Raw genomic sequence first — 23,275 nt, 5'->3', positions numbered from 1 at the left:
ATGAAGTATTTGGCTTGTAAACCTCTTTCATCCTGAGTCAGGTTAACTTGGTCAGATAATTTAAATGTCCTAAGCTAAGAGTGCATGCATGGTTAGTTAGTCACTATGAATGCAACACCTCATTTGTATGTCAAGCTGTAGAGTTCAGACAAAAGTCTCATGCTCCATTGACTACAGTTTCTTATAAGCCTTGGTCAAAGAACTCAGAAATATCTCCAAGATGTTCATTGACAACACTATTATGATAGAAAATTATATTTCTTATATAATACTTTTGAAACAGACAAGAGGTATTGATTCATTCCTTTTGACTTTGAAGAGGACAGGTATTTTTAAAATATGAAGATGTATTACATGGTTATCCGCAAGAGGAACTGGAAAATACATCATGGTGGCAGATGTGCTAAGGCAGGCATCTTGTGGATTAACCAAACATTTCAACTGCAACAGTTCTGGGCTTGTCATTGTTTTCCTAGTGAAAAGCAATAAATAAATCTTGGAGCAGGGCAGTATGTTAAGCAGAAGAAGAAACAAAAACCTGATGAAGGTCATTTCCCTCCATGCACGATCTTCATTTTTCCCTGCTAACACTACCTGAACAAAATGTTACGCAACTTGCTTGCTCACACTGACATAAAAAAGGAAATATGACCACATGCAGTAAAACACTAAAGTTTCTACACAGGGAAACAGAATTCAAAATCCAGAGACAAACATTTCACTGTTCTGAATAAGGATCACTCTTTTATTTTAAAATTGAGGAGTGGGGATTAGTCCATTTTTTCACATAGTATGCTACCTGCGAGACTTCACTTGAAATAAGAGGTGCTTACCTCCCGAAACTTCTGCATTCTCTCCTGGGATAGAGACTAATTCTTGATTAAACAAGTCAACTATTAGGTTGTCAGACAAAAAGAAGTCATCACCAGCAGGTCCTTTTCTTCTTTCCACAGAAGTGTGACAGAAGTGGGTTCATCTATAGTCTCTCTGTTGAGCAGGTATTAGGAGTCCTGTAAGTAAGAGGAAGAGAATCTCTGGAGATTTAAAAAGAGTACCACCAACTTCTGGAGTCTTGCCAGCTTGGTGTGTGAGACAGAATTTGTTTTCACACTGTGTAACAGACTGAGGCCTGCACCAACATGGAGTGCTAAGTGTTTGACCAACCTGATCTCCTTCTATGACCAGGTGACCCGCCTCGTGGATGAGGGAAAGGCTGTGGATGTGGTCTACCTGGACTTCAGTAAAGCCTTTGACACTGTCTCCCACGGCATTCTCCTAGAGAAACTGGCGGCTCACAGCTTAGACAGGTGCACTCTTCGCTGGGTAAAAAACTGGCTGGACGGCCGAGCCCAGAGAGTTGTGGTGAATGGAGTTAAATCCAGTTGGCGGCCGGCCACGAGCGGTGTTCCCCAGGGCTCAGTACAGGGGGCCGGTCCTGTTCAATATCTTTATCAACGATCTGGACGAGGGGATCGAGTGCTCCCTCAGTAAGTTTGCAGACGACACCAAGTTGGGCGGGAGTGTTGATCTGCTGGAGGGTAGGAAGGCTCTGCAGAGGGACCTGGACAGGCTGGATCCATGGGCTGAGGCCAACTGTATGAGGTTCAACAAGGCCAAGTGCCGGGTCCTGCACTTTGGCCACAACAACCCCAGGCAACGCTACAGGCTTGGGGAAGAGTGGCTGGAAAGCTGCCCAGAGGAAAAGGACCTGGGGGACAACTGGCTGAACATGAGCCGGCAGTATGCCCAGGTGGCCAAGAAGGCCAATGGCATCCTGGCCTGTATCAGAAATAGCGTGGCCAGCAGGAGCAGGGAGGTGATCGTGCCCCTGTCCTCGGCACTGGTGAGGTCGCACCTCAAATACTGTGTTCAGGTTTGGGCCCCTCACTACAAGAAAGACACGGAGGTGTTGGAGCATGTCCAGAGAAGGGCAACGAAGCTGGTGAAGGGCCTGGAGCACAAGTCTTAGGAGGAGCGGCTGAGGGAACTGGAGTTGTTTAGTCTGGAGAAGAGGAGGCTGAGGGGAGACCTCATTGCGCTCTACAACTACCTGAAAGGAGGTTGTAGCGAGGTGGGTGTTGGTCTCTTGTCCCAAGTAACTAGCAATAGGACGAGAGGAAATGGCCTCAAGTTGCACCAAGGGAGGTTTAGGCTGGACATTAGGAGAAATTTCTTTACTGTAAGAGTGGTCAGGCCTTGGAACAGGCTGCCCAGGGAAGTGGTTGAGTCACCATCCCTGGAAGTATTTAAAAGACTTGTAGATGAGGCGCTTAGGGACATGGTGTAGTGGGTATGGTGGTGTTGGGTTGACAGTTGAACTCGATGATCTTAGAGGTCTTTTCCAACCTTAATGATTCTATGATTCTATACTTCTAAGTCCCCTAGCAAAGAAAACAGCACTCTGCATTCTGACCAAGCAAGAGTCTTAAACATAGAAACGCTTATATAAGTGAGAATTCTCAATTCAGTGTGACAATGCATGGGCATATAATATGGACAAATATTGGACTGGGAGATAAAAAAAAAGCATGAGAAGCAATTCTAAACTGGTGTAGATTTAGATTTCATAGGTAACATTCTGGGCTCAAATTCTAGAGACAGATGGGTATCCTCCAAGTCCTCCCATGGATCAAAATTTTCATTGGAAAAACTGCATGACTATAAGGCTACTTAATTGCATATTCTACGTGTATTCAAACATGCCCCATCTGGAGTTTCTGAATTGATAGTACTGACTTGGTACTTACCCAAATGAGCCTATGAGTAGCCTTGCTAGAATACACTAGCTGTTCCTTGGGTTTTTTGTTGTTACACTAAGTATTGAACAACACTTGTAGACCAGTGCTTTTATCATTCCATCACTCGATGATGACCATTAATGGAAGATTATGACTGTCGCTGCAGCAGACTGCTAGCAGTAGTTAAAATACCAGCAGAGTTAGAAACAAACTTCTCTATTAAGACATGCAGCCTCCTCCTGAAAAAGAAAATATGAGAAAAGAGGTCACAAGTAGCCAACAGCAGCAAACATTATCATTAATACATTTTCCAGTGGAGATCAGAAGTCAATCAACAAATGCAAAAATAACTGCTTTCACGAAAGGCAATTGTATTACAACAGTTCACTAGTTAGCTTAAAAACATTTCAACTGTTTGTTGAGGGAACAAAGACATGCATCTTCCCATTCAGAGATTCAATATAGTCTGTTGTTAGCAAAACAAAGCAAAGCAAAGCAAAGCAAAAAAGAATTACCCCAGAGACGAATCTACAAAACAAGCTATGCCTAGCTTAGATATCCAGTGGAACTCTTGGCAGTATTTTAGGCATATAACATTCACTACATAATCCAAAGGAAAGTTCATTTACCGAAGAATGCGACTAACAGAAGACAGAGCCTTGATTTCACTTCTCAGAGTTTGTTACATATTAACTTTAGGACTAACAGATGCACAGAATTCCTCTAGGAGGGTAGGTTCCAAAGTCAGCACAGCCACTTTATTAAGCAATGTGAAAGAAACTTGAACATGTCCCAGATACCTATTGTAGGAATATATTCCAGCTGCTCAGCCAGTTATCCAGCTTCTTCATTCCCTCACCTAACCTCACTGCTCATTTTGAGCCTGAATGAGATCCAAGCTGATAAAAGGGAATTTCCCTCCCGTTCAGTATTGCAAGGTGGAGTGGAAGAGGACTACTTAATCTCCTACCCTATTTGCCCATTCCAGTCTAAATAATCACTGAATAAAAAAGGCATTACTTTCTTTATAGTTCAGTATGTTCAGTATGTGGCAGGCAAGAGAGATAAGGTTCAGGTTCTTGCTCCTGTAAAAATGCAATTATTTAAGCAATAGTTTCAAGATTAAGTGACTGAATACCCAACAGCACGGCACATTTTCTGAGCTGGGAAAAGCTTGATTCAAAGACCTGCTCCAAATTCGGCAGAGCGAGAATTTAGGAACAGGTCTTCTGCCTTACAAGTACGCATCCTTCCTTTGCAGAGATCTGTACACCCAGCCTGGTCTTTCCAATGCATGTGTCTGCAAAGACTGATCAGATGAGTGTATCTAAGCACTCAGCATTTTTTCAGAGGCACCATTTACCTGCTGCAATCATACATAACTACTAAGGACCTCAGAAGTAAAAATAGGAAACCACCAGGCAGATTTTCTGAGATATACAGATGGCCATAAGTCTAGATTAAAGCACCTGCCTATTGCTGTCCCATTGTCTGTACCCCACTATGCTTTTAGCTATAATTTGAATGCAACTATATGAAAAGAGTATGGAAATACTTCTACTTTGATTCAATGTGCAAAACCCAAATCTGAATAATTTAAAACATAGACCAGTTAAAAATAAGAAATTACCCAAATCTTAGTCATAATTTTTCTCCCGTAATTTGCAGAGTGCACATGTACGTGTTCTCCATTCAAATACACAGGTACACGATTTCATGCTCAGATATACAAGACAGCTTGCGCAGTGCATGCAGACAAACTCAGATTTCTTTGTCATGTCCCCTGTTCTTCCCATATGTGATCCCGCTCCAGTGCAGCCTCCTTCAGCTTCAGAATCTGGGTGCTGATTTCGTACTTTACCACATCAGTAGACCCCACAGTTACAGTACTAAAACAGTATAATGAACAGAGTACTCGCTTTCTCCCATTCAACTGAAAAACAAACAAACATGAGGAAATATGAATAGGGTCAGGTTTTGTACTAGAAAATTGCCTTCTGTTTAGCAGCATGTTGGAGTACTTAGTGGAAATTCAGTTATTTTTAATTTTAGAGTTTTTTAGATGCAACTGCTTAAAATACTCTAAGCATTTGGCACTTATTCAAAACAGAGAAATGCATTCACAGGGATATTTCACTTTCATCTAACAAAAGGAACGATCCTAAATAACCATGTTTATTTTCCAGATCACCTAAAGAAATTTTATAAATATATTATTTTAAAACATATGTCACATCCAGCTGCCGAAAATCAAGCTCATCCTCCTCTCAGGGCAGGAAAAAAAAGCATTCTTTTTTTTAAGCAAAACATATTCCTTAATACTAAAAATGTATGCACATGATGGAAACAGTCATTTTATAATCAGTGCCAACAAAGAAAGTCTGGTAAAGCAAAGTTAATCAGGCCATCAGTTTTACATAAGGGATGTACTGCAAAGTTCAGTTTACAGCTTGAGAACTCATATAAAGAACTATCTTGCCTTACAGTAACTAAAAACATGTTCTTTGTAACAAGTTCATACTATATTATCACATGAGAGAAATTGTTTTGCAGCAAGGCTATCCCGATAATTCACTTTGGAAAACATCCTCCAATCTAGACAAATGTGGCAAAATGTGAACTAATGACATTTATTGATGATGAAAACCAATCATGACTAACCTATCCCTTTTGGATTTTAACTGTAAATTTAGCATAAAATTGAAGACATAATACCTAGTATTATTTGTGTTAACAAATAAAAGCTTTCTAAACTATAAACACCAAGTAAACACATTTTTTATCTGAGATTTGTAAAAATATTTTTTCCTTTTAGCATTGACATTCTTATTTCTAAAGAACTCCTACCTTGTTGTTGTTTTGTCTCTCTGTTCTTGTACTTTGATGATTGTAGAGTAGTCTTTCCAGCTATTTTTTTCTTTCTTTTAATGTTAGCTTAATAGCTGTTGGCAGATGAAGGTAACAAAAATGGCTGATGCTCTAAAGCTTAGGTTAATTTCTTTTTTAAGCAGGACATACAGCACATACAGGGTATAGGTCCTATATGCTGTGGTGTCTCTCTTGCACTTTTCCTTGGTGGAAAGGCACCTGAGACACAAAAAAGAATCAAGAGAGGAAGCAATGCAGTGTAAAAACCAACTGGGTACCAAAAGCTGACTTCAGATTTGAATAAAAAATATTACTACCATGACAGATGACAGCGATTATCCTCTCTAACAGGCATTTCAAAACTTTCCTGTACTGAAAAGATCTATTTTTCCAACATCTAAATGTAAATCTCTGTTGGTATGCAAGTTCACTGCTTTTTCTCTTATGCCTAGAAGATATAAGAAAAAGCTGGTTGCCGTTCTCTTTCTAAAACTAATTTACACTGGAAACAATCTACTCCAGCAGATCTCAACAAACCAAATTCATCTGTCTTTCTTTGCCCATCACATTTTCTAAAACTCTTAATTGGTAACATTTTCTTTTGGATCGTCTTTGGTTAGATCTTTTAAGTCACTGACAAAGTACACGATCTCAAGCTGCACCTAAGTCATTCCTAGTGCAGAAAACCATCCCGGGAGCATGATTAATGCATGCAAAGTGTGATTCAGTGAAAATCCTCAGACATTTTTCTACAATACTCTGCATAGGCAGAGTATTATATTCATGCCTCTGACATTTTCTTTTCAGATGTAAGGTTTAACATTTATCTTTGTTGAATTTCATATTACTGATATTTAAAAGTGAACATGAATTTGATTTAGCCACTAAAAATAAATATTAAACAAAAACAGATCAGGATAGACTGCTAAAAAGAATGGCTTGAAATGTCCTCCCAAGATGACAGCAAACCACTGATTATAAACCATTCCAATCATGTGTGAATCCAGCTCACGGTGATTACATCTCGGTCACATTTTCTTAGTTGGTTTAGAAGAATGTCATGCGGACAGTAACATCTGAGTAGTCTATAGATATATATTTCATCTACGGTTTCTTCTTATCTATTAAACCAGTTATTCAGTTAAAGAAGAGAATTAGATTGTTTCACCATGGTTTACTCTTGAGAAATTTATGTTGTTCTGTTTTAACTAATTTATGTTCTCTTTAACTAATTCAATCTTTTAACTAATTAATTTATGTTCTTTTTTAACTATTTCTTTAGGCATTTATAGAAATTGTTTGCTTAATATTTTTGCCCAATATCATATATTACCACCTCAGGCTTTCATTCAACAGTACACATTAACAGCTTCTCTTCTCTTAGCCACCTGGGATTTCCATGATCCTCCATTTGCTCTCAAAGTCAGTAGCTTGTCAAAGTCAGAGTTTGTCCCTGATACTTTCTGAAGTCCTTGAAGCAGTAATTTCCAAACCTGGTTTTCTTACTGCCACCATCAGGCTGACACTGTCCTGATTCTATGCCAGGCAGCATCCATATCCAACTACGAAGAGCTACAAACTATTGTTAGAACTGCAGTTTGGGAACCCTTTCTCTAGACTGTATTTCATGGGGGGCCCTGTTGACTTGAATACACTTAAATTATATAGTCCTTTATACTTCCTTATTTTGTCCTTACTTGTTTAATAGCAATAATCTTAGTGTCCTAATTTACCCAGACAGACTGGTTGCCCTGGAACTACCTGAGAGCTGGCTAGCAAGCCAGCAGAGAAAGCAGCAAAATTTTCTTCTGCTCCTGCATAGAATCATAGAATCATTTAGGTTGGAAAAGACCTTTAAGATCATCGAGTCTAACTGTAAACCTAACACTGCCAAGTCCACCACTAAACCATGTCCCTAAGCGCCACATCTACACATCTTTTAAATACCTCCAGGGATGGCGACTCAACCACTTCCCTGGGCAGCCTGTTCCAATACTTGATAACTCTTTCAGTGAAGAAATTTTTCCTAATATCTAATCTAAACTTCCCCTGGCACAACTTGAGGCCATTTCCTCTCGTCCTATTCCTTGTTACTTGGGAGAAGAGACCAACACCCACCTCACTACAACCTCCTTTCAGGTAGTTGTAGAGCAATAGGGTCTCCTCTCAGCCTCCTTTTCTCCAGGCTGAACAACCCCAGTTCCCTCAGCCACTCCTCATAAGACTTTTTTTTTTAACCTCTGTTTTGAAAGATATTCTTTCTTTATAACAGAGTCTGCTAAAAAGGTACCAGCGCATTGCTTTTGACCAGCCTGAGAAGCACCTCTTGCTAATTCAAGCTAAATCTGTATAAATCCCAGTTTCTATATCAGGAAACATTGCAGTATCTTTTTCAAGTCCTAGAAACTGTTAAGGTAGCATTTCAAGTATATTTGGGATCTCACAGATCATTTTAAAGCTGTCTGCCCAGCGCAGCGGGAACCATTTCTACAACTAGCTGTATTGCCTAGCAATAATCACTGAACTCCTGAAAAGAGAATAGCCTTACCAGCATGCAAGGAATTAGTCCTTTTGCTCAGGAGGAAACTGTACTGCTTTCAATTTCTGTTTCATAGACTTAAAATTTCTTTTGCTTTTAATCTCTGTTCTTTTGCACTTTCTGGAGCACTGTGAAATTGTTAACATTATTGATAAAATTGTTCCCTGTTACACCTGCTTATTTGCATCTGTTCAAGAATCTCTGCAGGATGTAAAAAGGATAGCATAAACAGTATATTATTGATAGTAACAGTAACAGTATACTATGTAAGTATATAAATATAATAATATAGAGATAGATGGTAATTAATAGTAGTACAGATATCAGAGGTTTAAGCTGGTAATATTAACAGTTTGCAAAAGCCAGAAAAGGTTTTAAATGATCCAGAAAATTACCTATTTGCTTTGCCTATGTGTCGAGCAGAACTGGTCCAAATAGATCTTATTAAATGGTGGTTAATTTCTAATGAAGTTTGGCACAAAAACTTTGGATCTTCAACTATCATGCTACTGGAAACTATTAAAGCATACATCAAAGGCTGGTTTATCAGGTCAGTTCCTACAATTGTGTGAGAGCAAGCTTATGAGAAGACAGCACTCTAACAGCTAGCTGATATATCAAAAATAGTATCTGGGCACAAAAGCAAATTGTAATTAACAGAGATTCAGGACTGCCACAAGTATTAATGCTGGGATTGATTTTTGCTGTATTGCCTCAATGAATTGGCAAAAGAAACATGTTAAAGAATAATTAAACTTTTAAAAAGCCTTTAAGTAATCAGAAACGGAAGAGAAAAACATGACCACACCGAAGAAGATAATTTAAAGTTGCAGATATTTTCACACAGCATTCATAGTTTGGGTAAGGTGCTTACTCATAAGGTAGTATCAATCTTCCTATTGCACGACTGCAGAAAGCCCTGTAAAATGGATTCAAGTTGGGAAATTAGGCACAGAAAACAAAGTTGCTTTATCTGCTAGGAGTAGAGGCCAGTGATTATCCTAAAAAAGAACTGATGACCACTGAATCTAGGTAGCCATGGGTTTGGTTGTCCTTCTTCCCCCTTTCTTCCCAAAGAAGCTTTTGGAGGTTTTGCAACACCATCTCCCAGTTCAACTGGAGCACAGTTGCTCTTGCATGGTTGATTTGTCTAGAAATCTCACAATGTGTTTCCTTACAGTCTGACAGTACCAAGAACCTTCTCTGGCTCCTCTGACCCCACAGGAAGCCTGTTCACAACTCACTTTCCTAACATATTTTAATCTCTCTCTTAACTGAAGTTCAAATGAGCTACCAGGCATTCAAAGGTTAACCTCAGCTGGCAGAAGGAGATCTCCTGGTTATTTTCTATCTAGCATGACTTAATTAGGTAACACGGCAGAAAGAAGGAAAGGTGGAGAGAGAGACAGAGAGATACCCTGTAATGTGCCGCTCAAGAGCCTCCTCCCTTTAAGCATTTTCCCTCCAGGGGTAGTGTGATCATTACAAAACAATTAAACAATATGATGGGTTTGAACTCTTAGCTCAGAGAGAAACGAATAGATGTATTGGAGCTATATTGGAGCTTCCTACTTTCCTTTTAACTTGGAATTTCTTTATAATTATTGTGCCTGCACTAACGCAGTCAAACTCATCCTGAAATATCTTTTCAGCAGATTTCTTTGGAACTTTCCTGTCAGAAAAATGAAAATTGTATTTCTATTTCTGATTACATGAAAATTGATCTGTGTAGGGCACCTAACTGGTGGTATCTTTACTTCAGGGCAAAGAAAGGCACCCTGAATTAGCCTTTTTTCTTTTTGACAGGTGGTTTATCCTTCTGAAGATAAATGTGCAGTCATGTCTTTTTTTCAACAGAGTATTATTTTCACTAGCATCAGTATGAGAAACTCTATTTTAACAGTAATGACAGTGGTTTGACCTAAAATAGATTGATTAGCTACCATGGAGACAAAGTTCATTTCTACCTCTGGGTAGGTTCATTTCTCTTTATTAAAAATAATTGACTGATTTTAACTTCCTACAAACTTTTCCTTAAGAAGGAAAAAGGAAAGACAAACACATTTGAAATGGTGAGTGGGTCGCTTTTATGTTTGAGTTAGGCTTTTCATTTCCCACAACGTCCTTACAATGTCCTAACAAATGTCCCCATTAATGTTCATATATCAATTTACTTTAAATCACAAATTCAGAACCTGTCAATCTGATCCCCACCCAAACCAGCAATTTTTGTAAGATTAAAGACTTCATGTAATTCATTGGATGCTATCAGTGGTTTCAGCATTAAAAAAAAAGGTCTAATAGAAAATATGATTCTTCCTTTTGCACACATACCAGAGTAATCTAGGCTATGGGTTACTATCTCTCTTGGTGTTATATGCAACACCTTTCAAGCATAAACATAACTACAGGGAAGTAAACTGTTTCACAGGTTTTTATATTGTTTAAATATTTAGAGGTAGCAAGTGTTTTTAGAGTTTCCAGTTTCTTTTCTTCCTTTTTTTGTTTTTAGTAGTAGTCTACCAGATTTTCATGTAACTACTATTTGCATCCGACAACTTTGGGTATGGGTTTCTTTTATTTTACTAGGAAGACAACAGTATATTTCACATATGTATTTCTGAACAAGATTTCACAAGACTTCATTTTTATATCATTCGTCAGTACAAAATGGGTTAATAAAAAGGTTTATGCATTAAAATATTTAATGATTGATCAAGAAGCTATTGATGTCATATTGCTACTGGAAATCATCTCAGTTCTGACCCTAAGGCCATTCTTTATATATAGAGTATCATTTAAAATCAGGTGAATTATGCCTACAGAGTTTCCATCATATGTTTTTACTAAGTTTTAATTATTTCAATATACCACGGGAAGTGTAACATGTAGCTGTGGTAAGGTAGATGGATGGACTATTTCCCACACATATATTAGTAGAGTATATTTCTTTAAAGTAAAGACACTGTGTGACAGATCAAAGCTGATATTGTTAAAAGGAAAAAAGGTATGTATGTGTGTATTTCAGGCATGACTGCATAAATAAATACTGTGATATTTTGCCCTGCCATAACAGGTGACCACTTTAACTCAAGAAGTTTCACAATTAAGTAAGGATATGAAGAACGTGATGCACCTTCTGGAGAACCTGCTCACATCCCAGAAGCCTCCAGGGTTCTGTGCTGTGCACGGCGTATCTCGAAGTCCTACCCTGGAAAGTCTGCAGTCTCGAATGGCTTGGACTACACATCAACCTTGCACACACATGCAAGGTTGCACCAAAGCACAACTTTGCCACAGCAACACGTTATGTGACATTCGGAATGCAGATCTGTCCTCTGTGGGCAGCAGTCCCCAAAGAACTGAACCCAACCTGCAAAATTCTATGGACGGTGAATTTTACTACACACCGGGCCTTCACAATTCCCCCTCCCAGTATCAGGTAATTCAGAAAGACAATTTGCAATTTTTAAGATGCACCTCTCCCCGTTCAGACGCTACCTTGACTCCTCTTCAGTCTATTTCAGCAACACTTTCTTCTTCAGTATGCTCTTCATCAGAGACATCATTACACCTCGTGCTCCCCAGCAGATCTGAGGAAGGTAGCTTTAGCCAAGGAGCAATCAGCTCACTAAGCCTTGAGAACCTGCCAGGATCGTGGGACCTGGAAGGAACAGCCGGAGTGGTTTCTGCACAGACCCCAGATTTCCCAATAGACATTGTGACAAGCACAAGGGATGTTAAAGATAAAGACAACCAAGCCATAGACGCATAATGAGAAACAGTGAAGTGGTACTCGAAGCATGTTCCGCAGCTGCCAGTTTTAAATTTAGAGAGTACTGCATGACTGCTTTATTTGACCTTTTCTCTGGCGATCATGGAGACTTACAAACATGAAAATTCAGATTTATAGAAAGTAAGAAAAGGTATTAGTGGTTCATACTATAGGGAAAAAAAATTCTAGATTCTAGAAGCATGTTGAAAAGCATTTTGTATACAGATATAACTTACTGGTCTGTTTGGCAGACTTTTGTGATAGTCCAAAGACCCCGAGGGTCAGAGCAGCTGGAAGTCTAGGACAAAAGAACTGTCATAGGTGGCTTTTGTTCATCGAAGCAAAGGTTTTCCCTAAGTGTCTGACTGTTGTTCCCAAACAATATCTATGGCACTGTTTGCTTCAGGTGATCGTGGGTCCTGCTGGTCTGTTTGTCAGTTCTGTGAAGGCAAAGGGACAATTACCGCTGCATGTCATCTAGACAATCAACCAAATAGAGCTGGTAGAGAGTGGTTAGTTGTTGCACGTTATTTGTCATGTAAATGAAACCTCTTAATTTATCTAAAAATACTATTTTTATATACTTGGTATGAAACATGTATTTAAAAATTATTTAAAATATTTATAAGGAGAATAAGAGTTTGTTTTCATTTTGGTAAACGCTTGCAGTTTTAACAAGAAATGCACTACCATCATGTATTAGATCAAATACTATTTATTGTTAAGATATTATGTAGTTTACAAATGGATTCCCTTTTATGTGCATGCAATTTGCAATGAATGTATTCATGCTGGTGGAATACAAATAAAATAAGGTATTATTTTATTTAAAAAAAAAAAACAGCTGGAATGTTGTATCCTATATTGTCAGCTATCACTACTTAAATGTGAGTTGTTATACTGATAACATTAAGTATCCTTGGTTTATGTCTTAGTATTGCAGTATTATTGATAAGACCAAGTCAATATTTTACTACGCATCCCTCTTTTGGGATTTTATATCTGGACAAGAAAACTAAGAGGGATGAAAACCACTGAGTAAATTGAGGAATACTAAAGGAGAAAATTACAATGGTTTAATCAGAGACAAAGGAAAAAGTTTAAAATAGTTATTTATTTGATGATTTTTACTTACATATGTAAAAACTAGCTTTGACCTTTACCCAAAAACAAAAGAGATTATTTAATCCAGAATGTGATTTAATGCCCAAAGAAAATTTGAAGTTTTTTTCAGTATTGAATGTATTAGGAACTTATATTGCTACAGTGCAACCAGAGCTACTGTTTTGCATTGGAATTTTGATTTGTATATTTAAATATATAAATTCATATATTTTATATATATATAATGCATCACATATAATGCATTATATTTGCATGTTCTTTAGCAAGTTTTCTAAAAAAATGTGTTTACAACCTAAAGCAAATGTTCTAAAACAGAAAAGTAAATTAAATTACATTTAATAATTAATGCAAACTGGTGATTGTTATCAAATTAAAATTTTTACAAAGTACAGATTTATGTTTAACTTCCTTAAGAGGTTTTTTCTGAAAACTTCAAAGACTAAGTTTATTGTTAACATTTGGATGTGTGCAGGAACACAAATCCCAGCTGATACTCTGTGCCCGACTTACATCCTTTCACATCCTTTTTCCCACTAGTACAAATTAAGGACAAAGTGTCATCTCTTATTTGGAGCTGCCTGAATTTTGTCAATGTGTCTACACTTCAACATGAGCATTTATATGTGGGGTTTCTTATTTCCCCTCTATTCCAGTTTTTACTTAGTTTAAGGTTAAATAGTGAAGTACTGATTAAATAAGGCATATCCCAGAAATTAAAAAAATTAATAACAAATACTAGCAAATACAGGTCTACGGTATTTCTGCAAACAATCCTGGCTCATCTTTAGTAATCTGCCATTGTCCACCCCGCCGCAGCGCAGGGCAGGAGGACGGGGCCGGGGGAGGCTGCCTGCCCCCCACACGCAGGGCAGGCGCACGCTGGCAGAGCCCCACTTGCCAGAAGTCAGGAGCTGCGTAACGTGGGGCAGCGGGCACGAGGTCCCAGCAGAGCAGCCAGAAGCTCGGTGGCGATACGGCACTGCCTCACCCCAGCAGCCGGCCAGCACGCTGTATAGCCGTGCCCCTCTCCTGTCCTCATCATAAAGCGCAGCTGCAGGTTCCTTGGGATGCACGGGCACATGCAGCACAGCTGTCCGCAAATCCTGATTCTTCACTGCTACCTTTTTCATGCCACACAAGGTAACTTGTCCTCAAACCATTGCATTAATGAAATACACAGGCTAATCTAAGCTCACCGTGTCCCAGCCATTGACTGGGGCTGCACAAACATACAATTTGTTTACCATGCTGTCGTGGTTTAACCTGGCAGGCAGTCAAATACCACACAGCCGCTCACTCACTCCCCCCGCCCTCCCAATGGGACGGGAAGAGAATCGGAAGGGTAAATGTGAGAAAAACTCGTGGGTTGAGATAAAGACAGTTTAATAGAACAGAAAAGGGAAAATAATAATAATAATAAACAATGGTAGAATATACAAAATGAGTGATGCACAATGCAATTGCTCACCACCCGCGCTGACTGATAACCAAGTAGCGATCGGTACTTCCTGGATCACGCCTACCCTTCATATACTGAGCATGACGTCACATGGTATGGAATACCCCATTAGCCAGCTGGGCTGGCTGTCCTGATTATGTTCCCTCCCATCTTGTGTACCTAGCTCAGTCAGTAGGCACGGGAGCTGTCCTTGGACTAGGAGGGCACTTAGCAACAACTGAAAACATCAGTGTGTTATCAACATTCTCCTCATACTAAATCCAAAACACAGCACTAGGAAGAAATTTAACCCTATCCCAGCCGAAACCAGGACACATGCTTAGCTCCCAATATCATTTAATAATTTCCACTACATATATAAATTGGGAGCAGCGTTTGCTTTCTCATCTAGCGTTTGTGTCCACCAAGGACGAGGATAAGGCTGAGGTACTTAACGCCTTCTTTGCCTCAGTCTTTAATAGTCAGAGCAGTTATCCTCAGGGTACTCAGCCCCCTGAGCTGGAAGACAGGGATGGCGGGCAGGATAAACCCCCCATAATCCAAGAGGAAGAAGTTAATGACCTGCTATGCCACCTGGACGTTCACAAGTCTATGGTGCCGGATGGGATCCACCCGAGGGTACTGAGGGAGCTGGCGGAGGAGCTTGCCAAGCCACTCTCCATCATTTACCAGCAGTCCTGGTTAAATGGGGAGGTCTGGATGACTGGAGGCTTGCCAATGTGACGCCCATCTACAAGAAGGGCCAGAAGGAGGATCTGGGGAACTACAGGCCGGCCAGCCTGACCTTGGTGCCGGGGAAGATCATGGAGCGGTTCGTTTTGAGGGCGCTCATGAGCCATGTCCGGGACAACCAGGGGATCAGGCCCAGCCAGCACGGGTTCATGGAAGGCAGGTCCTGCTTGACCAACCTGATCTCCTTCTATGACCAGGTGACCCGCCTCGTGGATGAGGGAAAGGCTGTGGATGTGGTCTACCTGGACTTCAGTAAAGCCTTTGACACTGTCTCCCACGACATTCTCCTAGAGAAACTGGCGGCTCATGGCTTAGACAGGTGCACTCTTCGCTGGGTAAAAAACTGGCTGGACGGCCGAGCCCAGAGAGTTGTGGCGAACGGAGTTAAATCCAGTTGGCGGCCGGCCATGAGCGGTGTTCCCCAGGGCTCAGTACAGGGGCCGGTCCTGTTCAATATCTTCATCAATGATCTGGATGAGGGGATCGAGTGCTCCCTCAGTAAGTTTGCAGACAACACCAAGTTGGCCGCGAGTGTTGATCTGCTGGAGGGTAGGAAGGCTCTGCAGAGGGACCTGGACAGGCTGGATTGATGGGCTGAGGCCAACTGTATGAGGTTCAACAAGGCCAAGTGCCGGGTCCTGCACTTTGGCCACAACAACCCCAGGCAACGCTACAGGCTTGGGGAAGAGTGGCTGGAAAGCTGCCCAGAGGAAAAGGACCTGGGGGTGTTGATTGACAGCCGGCTGAACATGAGCCAGCAGTGTGCTCAGGTGGCCAAGAAGGCCAATGGCATCCTGGCCTGTATCAGAAATAGCGTGGCCAGCAGGAGCAGGGAGGTGATTGTGCCCCTGTCCTCAGCACTGGTGAGGCCGCACCTCAAATACTGTGTTCAGTTTTAGGCCCCTCACTACAAGAAAGACATGGAGGTGTTGGAGCGTGTCCAGAGAAGGGCAACGAAGCTGGTGAAGGGCCTGGAGCACAAGTCTTAGGAGGAGCGGCTGAGGGAACTGGGGTTGTTTAGTCTGGAGAAGAGGAGGCTGAGGGGAGACCTCATTGCGCTCTACAACTACCTGAAAGGAGGTTGTAGTGAGGTGGGTGTTGGTCTCTTGTCCCAAGTAACTAGCGATAGGACAAGAGGAAATGGCCTCAAGTTGCACCAAGGGAGGCTTAGACTGGACATTAGGAGAAATTTCTTTACTGTAAGAGTGGTCAGACCTTGGAACAGGCTGCCCAGGGAAGTGGTTGAGTCACCATCCCTGGAAGTATTTAAAAGACTTGTAGATGAGGCGCTTAGGGACATGGTGTAGTGGGTATGGTGGGTGTTGGGTTGACAGTTGGACTCGATGATCTTAGAGGTCTTTTCCAACCTTAATGATTCTATGATTCTATGATTTTATAAGCAATACATAAACCATTATGTATATGCTTTAAAGTTTTGGCATTGTTTTTTTTTTTCCAGTATAAACGCTGGTGTCGTGAGATTAAAACTGGATGTTTTGTCCTAGAGTTTTTGTGTTAGTTTTATATAAAAGTGTAAAAAGGTCAGTGGAAACAAAAAGCCACTTTGCATAAATAGCCATAGCTTTACTGTTGTACATTTAATTCTCGAATAAAAAATGCATGTGCAGTAATTGAGAAGAAATAGCAGCAGGATGTCTGTCCTAAGTAGTTCCTTGTTTCTGCAAGTGTAAAATATATCCTAAACAAAGTTGGCAAACACTATGCCATTTGTATTGGCTATAATTTCAAAGAACATACCTAGCCATTACCTGGATTGCAGAGAGTCTGCAAGATGGGTATCACACAGATGAGTGTACTGCCTCCCAGAGGAAAGCTCCATGGACTTAGGACAGAACAAGTGTTCATTCCAGGCCAAAACCAGGTAAGGAAATAGGAAGGAAAGCAAAATAAAAATCTGGATTTGAAGAGTGGGTCTATTTTAAACTCCCTGACACCATTATATTATGAAAGCCTCAAGAAAAGAATCCTCCAAGCAGCTTTTGTTGGAAAATATCTGCAACCAATGCAACAAATATCAGTTCTGAAGGCAAAATGGCAATTCATAGGGACAAACGGGAAGGCACATGCATTTTGGAATGGGACAATAATTTCCAAACAGGATTACCATGAGTAGAATAGTTCTATACACAGTGTGGCCATGAAGGATTTCTGGTTTTAAAGCAACAAATATTCAAGTGTTTTCCTCAAAAGGTGCTCATTATGAACATCAGTGCAAGCATCCCACATCCTAACTTCCAGCAGCCCAGCTCAGACAATTTACTGTATTCCTTTTTGCAAAAAGTTTTACAAAAATAAAAAACAGAATTCATTTTTGTCTAAGGATTGTTCTTCCCATCTAATTCTGCATCAATTTACTTCCTAAATTTGCTGCATTTTCTTCCTTTCTTGCATTTTCCATCACTGTTAGTTTCTTCTTCTGTACAGTAACTGTTCTCTCATTCTATTTATTTATTTTACCTCTCTTTTTCACCCATTCTCTTTTCTATCCCCTTTATAACACCATCAAACTCAACCATTTATTTCCTCATTTCCAGGTCATTTCCCTATAAAGAACCATCTTATCCTGCCACTAATGAACTAAATGGTTGCTGAACTGGGTCATGCAGTAGCACAGCAGATTTGGTCTGTGTCAAGATTCAGGCGGTAAACCACCAGTCTCTAACCAATGTCTCATGCACTATTACCTTCTCACAATGCTGCTGTTGCCTCCATTGACAATGGGAAAAAAAGCATTGGGAAAAAAAAAAAAGACATTGAAAAAAGGAAAAAAAACCCAAGAGTAGGATCCCCCATTAATTTTCTCCAGTTTTCTGCTTTTATACCTTCAGATATATTTTTGAAGACATGTATTTGTGTTGTGCTCATGATAACTACTAGATTCATTTTAGGAAACACAGCTTATCACAAATTCTGCAAATACTCATAATTTTTTTACAAGTCACACGCATCTCTTGTGATAACCTTGCTTTGACCCGTCTGCTGCTTATCTACCACAAATAATTTACTCTCTAATTAGTCCATCTGCTAACTGCACATGAGATTTCAAAACATTTTATTTTATGAGGCAATTTTGTAACACACTGTGTCAATAGCCTCACCTAGTAGCTTGTAAAAAATCCTGTGTTTTGCAAATGAAGTTTGGGGATGATGTTCTCAACCTTTTCTGCATCTTCTTACCTTACTTAAAGCACTTGGTACCAATACCCCTCTCAGTGGGACACACTGCAGATATCTAGTGCTGCTGGGCCTACCACAGAAAGTGCACAGTCCCATTCCCATTTTCTAGACAAATGCTTCTAACAACATACCTCAGCATTAAAAGAATGAGGCTATAGTTGGGAATTTGGGCAGAAATGGAGCGAACAATGAGAAAAGGAAAAAACTGGTGCTTGGTTTCCTGGCTCTATCCCCCGATTCAGCAAGGAGAACTTGCAAACCAGTCACCAATTCCAGCAGCCTACATGGTATTGAGTCTTCACTTAGAAAATCAGATAAACTATCACAAGAAACCTAAGCCCGTCTCCCTCAGTATCTGCAAATAGTCAAAATACCCAAATCCTATTAAGAAAAATGCATAAATGCAAGTTTGTTAGATGATGCCACAGACAAAATCAGTTTTATCCCTTCCAAAATGAGCACAAAAGTTATTTCGTCATTCCCAGACCAACCACTGACCTCCTCTGTACTTCATAAATTTCTCTTCCTGGGGTCCCTGTATTTCTCCTACCATGCACAGTCAGTGGCAACAATGACAAGAAATAGCAATTTCCTGCTTCGAAAACACAAAGAAATGCCACAGATCTGATCCTTTTGTTTAGAGAAACTGGCTGATGAAAAGAATTTTATTTCATATGTACCTTGATACCAGAAGTCTCCCAGACTTTGGAAATCTCTCAAAGAACCAAGTTAATGAAGGTTAAGAGTTGAAAGACTCATTTCAATCAGAACTCGGAACCAGTAAAGCTGCGCAAAAGGAGAAGCAGTACCTTCCTCTTTCAAGTTGTTTTAATGTTTAAGATCTAGTATATAAACTTACACTTACGTCTTGATGGTATGATTTAAGTCTTCACATTTATGTACAAGAGATTAACACTTGAATTTATTCTCTTTCCACAGCTCTTCAGGAACCAGTTTATTTTTGCCATGCTAAATCCAAAGGTCTTATACACAACCAAGAAACAGCCCAGCACAACAGAAGCAAGGTAGAAAAAAGAATAGTAAAGATCTTCAATGTCACCGAATTGTACAAATGATGTATTACAATAGTAAATGGCTAGTATTTATCTAACCATAGGATAGATGTCAACAGAATTAATCTCATGTGGAATAAATGCTTCCACTAACTGGCTTATGAGGAGCATTGAAAAGAAACATGTTTCCTCAGTTTTCCGATTTTCTTATCCTAGATGTTGTGTTATCAAGCTCAGATATTCAAAATACTCTGATAGGGTCCCTAAAAGTTACAACTTCAGAGAACTATTCAAATTCATTCTTTTTTTACTTGCCTTTGACTTATTACAGTTAATTTCCCCCAAAATGTAATGGCCAGAGTGGTGCAAAAGAGTTACTTAACACTGTTGTAAATCACAACTGTAGGAATTACTGCATTAAAGACGCTCAGGCATCACAAGCATCACAAAGAAAATGCTCAGAAACAGGCAAAACCAAAGTTTGCACAGATGAATCCTAGAGCCTAACAAAACAATAGTGGAAGTATTAAGTAAATCAAAAAGCGGCAGATTTCTCAGGGAAACATGCAAAGACAAAGAAGGATTTTTTTAAATTAAAAATTCAAAAGCCTTCACGTATAACAGTCCACACATCCATTTAGGACAGTCAGCACAGATTTCCAAATGTGTAAGAAGTCCATCTTATCTGCACTTAAATTTCACATTTCATATATAGTGGGTGATAGTATACATATATATTCACCCTGAATATATATGGTACATGGTATATATATGCCTACATGGTAACTATTCCAATTCCTTATTTTTAGTATATTCTACCTCTGATCTCTTTGTGCAATTAAATGGACTGCTTCTTCCTTTGCTTGCCCTAATAAAACACAAGATAACTGTGTAGTCACTTCAGATCCACATACTTGGAGAATTTTTTCTGCATGAGGCACCTTAAAGATTTTGCTTCCTGCTCTAAAAATCTAAGCTTCCTTCAAGAAAAAAAAAAAGAAAAAAGAAGAAAAGGAAAAAAAAAAGTGTTAACCACCCTATGTACAAACAATCAAATCCCACGCACCGGTTTCTTTTTGATTCTGCAGTCAGACACAGGGCAAAAACAGCAGCACCGTGAGACAAACTGGAACCACAAGTCTCAGTAAGCAGTAACTTTACAGACTAATTATGCCTTCTTAAAGGCCAACATTGTCAATCATTTACTTCCTGAGTTTCCTTCCACAACATTGTAACTTAACGCAGATATCTAGTGCTGCTGGATTTTTTTCCGTCCCTACACAGCACTGATCCACAGAATTACAGCTCACATTTTTACTAGAAAAATTTCAACATTATTTCAGTAACCACACAAATGGCTGTTGAACAGATTTTTAAAGCCTATAGTATGTGAAAAATGTATGGGTTTCTTGTATTAGACTTGTTTATAGGAAAGGAAAGGAAAATTATAACCACACAAATGAAAATATTTTTCTTCTCACTCACATCAGTGTGAAATTGTTTCCAAAAGTAAATGGCAAATTCCTCTTCTGCACCTTTGCTTGCAATGAAATCTAATAGATATGGCGGGGGGGGGGGGGGGAGTGGAAGCCCAAGATACGCATTCTCTGAAGGCTACGCTGTCTCATAATAGCATTTTAAAATGTTACTGGGTCATGCTTGTCAAAGCAGCTATTGCAGGTTTAAGAAATGTGATCACCCGCTTATTTTTCCCTATAGAAAATTACCAGTTTGCACTACCGATTGTGCCACAGAATCTCTGATGAATGTATACATACAGTGTACTAATAGCTACCGGCACTTCTTCCGTATCAGAGATAAGGCAAATGTTCTTTATTCACCACCTCTCTAACAACAGGCAAAGCTTTGTAAAAAAGAAAATTGCTGGTTAGTCTTTTGTAAAACATTATACTTTTTTTTAATATCCTTAATAATCTCTTTTAGGCCTAAATTATCTTAATAACCAGCAGCAATATGACAAGTATAGAACATCCAAGGCGGGAAGCTGCCTATTTCTAATGCAAACCAATATGTAAACGTAAGTATTCTTTGAACTGTTGGTAAGAACAGAGCCTTTCAACAACCAGCTGTTATCAGAAGCTTGTGTCTACATAGCTACTTACTAGCAAAAAAATAAAACAGGAGAATTGTAAAAACTCTCAAGGACATTTGACAATATCTTCACTAGAGCCGTAGCACAGAGTCTTTTGAAGCATTGGTTGCCCTTCACTTCAATAAGAAAATTGTATTGGGAAATAAATGGCATCCTACGGAGCTTAGTTTAGCAATTATTCACATCGCGGTAGAAACTGGAGTGCCTAAAAGAGTTCAGGGGTCCGTTGTATTCACCACAGTATATGGGGATAATACGAAGTTCAGAAAGCTTTCAGCTTAACAAAACAGAGTAGCACAAAAAGGAGAAAAAGGAGCATGAAAAATTTATCCAAGGTCCCGCAACGGCTTGTGGGGAGGCAGGAGCAGAGCACCTGGCTGCCTGGCCATGCATCCCTCTGCCCAGCCCGGCGGCACTGGGCAGGAGTGGCCTCCCTGCCTGCCCTGCTGCCCTGCGGCGGGGGAGCAGCACGCAGCTGGAGCAGGGGACAGAGCCCTAGGAAAGCAGAAAGTGTTTCCAAGCACTAACACTGAAGGATTCCCAGCGCTATGCTTTGTACAAAAATAGGTTACCTACAAACAAGACATATGGGAGGGTTGTCTCCGGTCTGAGCTATATAGCACAGCAGTTTCTGTAAGAGTGTTTGTTAAGTTTCTGAGAGCAGGTGCTTGAATTATGCCAGCCCGTTTGATAATTAATTAGCCTTTTCATGTGTGCAAGGTGGAAAAAAATGTAGCCTCTGAAGGACTTGCATAAGCTTTGTATCGCACCTGCAAGCCCAGGTTAGCAAGAGCAACAGAGCAGCCTTTTTTCTTAATCTGCTATCAGACGTAAAAATCACATCTGGACAATACTTGAGCATTTTAGTGCCTGTGAGGATAAATTTTGCCTCAGTCAGGTATTTTCAGAGGCAAGAAGGCAAGAAATGTGCCCTAGCAATACACAGTACACCTGCTGACTCTGCACATACAGCCTCACTGCTGCTACAGTCAGCCTTCCAAGCGAAGGCAGTCAAGTCCTTGAGAGATATTTTACATCCTGTGCTTTCACTTCTTCTGCACCTTTTCCCCCAATCATTGTGCAGGCAGGAGCAGGAAGACCCCAGGCCCTATCTGAAAGCAGAAACAAACTATAGCTTGGGAAACACTGTAATCAAAATTAAACAAACTGGGAAAAAAGGAAAGAGTATGACCAATGTTGCCTCTGAGCATAACCTTCATATGAGTTAATATACACTGAGGCACTCACCTGGGTAAGGAAAAAGCCGGCAGCTTTGGGAATGGGAAAAGGTTCCCCTCAAATCAGCAGCAATGAGGTCCTTTACAGTTATTTACAGCCAACCTTCATGTTTACAATTTGAATAAATTCAGTATTGTTAACACAGTTTGATAATTGACTGTTTATCTATTTCGCCAGATGATGCTGAATAGGCTAACACAGTCACAATTTCTTGTGTGAATGAATGATGTTAATACTGCAGCCTGTCTCTAAAAACGTTTTCCTCTATCTAGACTCCATATTCCTAGAAATTTTGTTGTATTTTTGATTTGAAGAAAAGCAAAGCGTCCTCTATATTCACACCATTGAGCAACTTAGGTTCAACTAACTTCATGTTATATGCATGTCCTTTCAGACTTTTATTTTCCATTTAATTTAAACTCTTTACACATGGTCAGTTGGTCCAAGGTTACATTCTGCAATGCCCCTGCTAAAAG

General features: G+C 39.9%; 1 protein-coding gene across 1 annotated transcript in view; it reads left to right on the top strand.

Annotated features, from left to right (window-relative positions):
* The window catches only part of KCNH8 (potassium voltage-gated channel subfamily H member 8), a 201,371-nt gene extending 189,451 nt beyond the window's left edge, over positions 1-11,920 (top strand). The window contains 1 exon segment of the mRNA XM_075144513.1: positions 11,222-11,920. Coding sequence (XP_075000614.1) covers positions 11,222-11,920 — 699 coding nt within the window.
* Positions 11,921-23,275: the final 11,355 nt, after the last annotated feature.

The sequence above is a fragment of the Calonectris borealis genome, chromosome 2 (assembly GCF_964195595.1).
Source record: "Calonectris borealis chromosome 2, bCalBor7.hap1.2, whole genome shotgun sequence".
Taxonomy (NCBI): Eukaryota; Metazoa; Chordata; class Aves; order Procellariiformes; family Procellariidae; genus Calonectris; species Calonectris borealis.
Note: the sequence above shows the minus strand (reverse complement) of the source record. Positions and strands in the feature narration are given on the sequence as shown.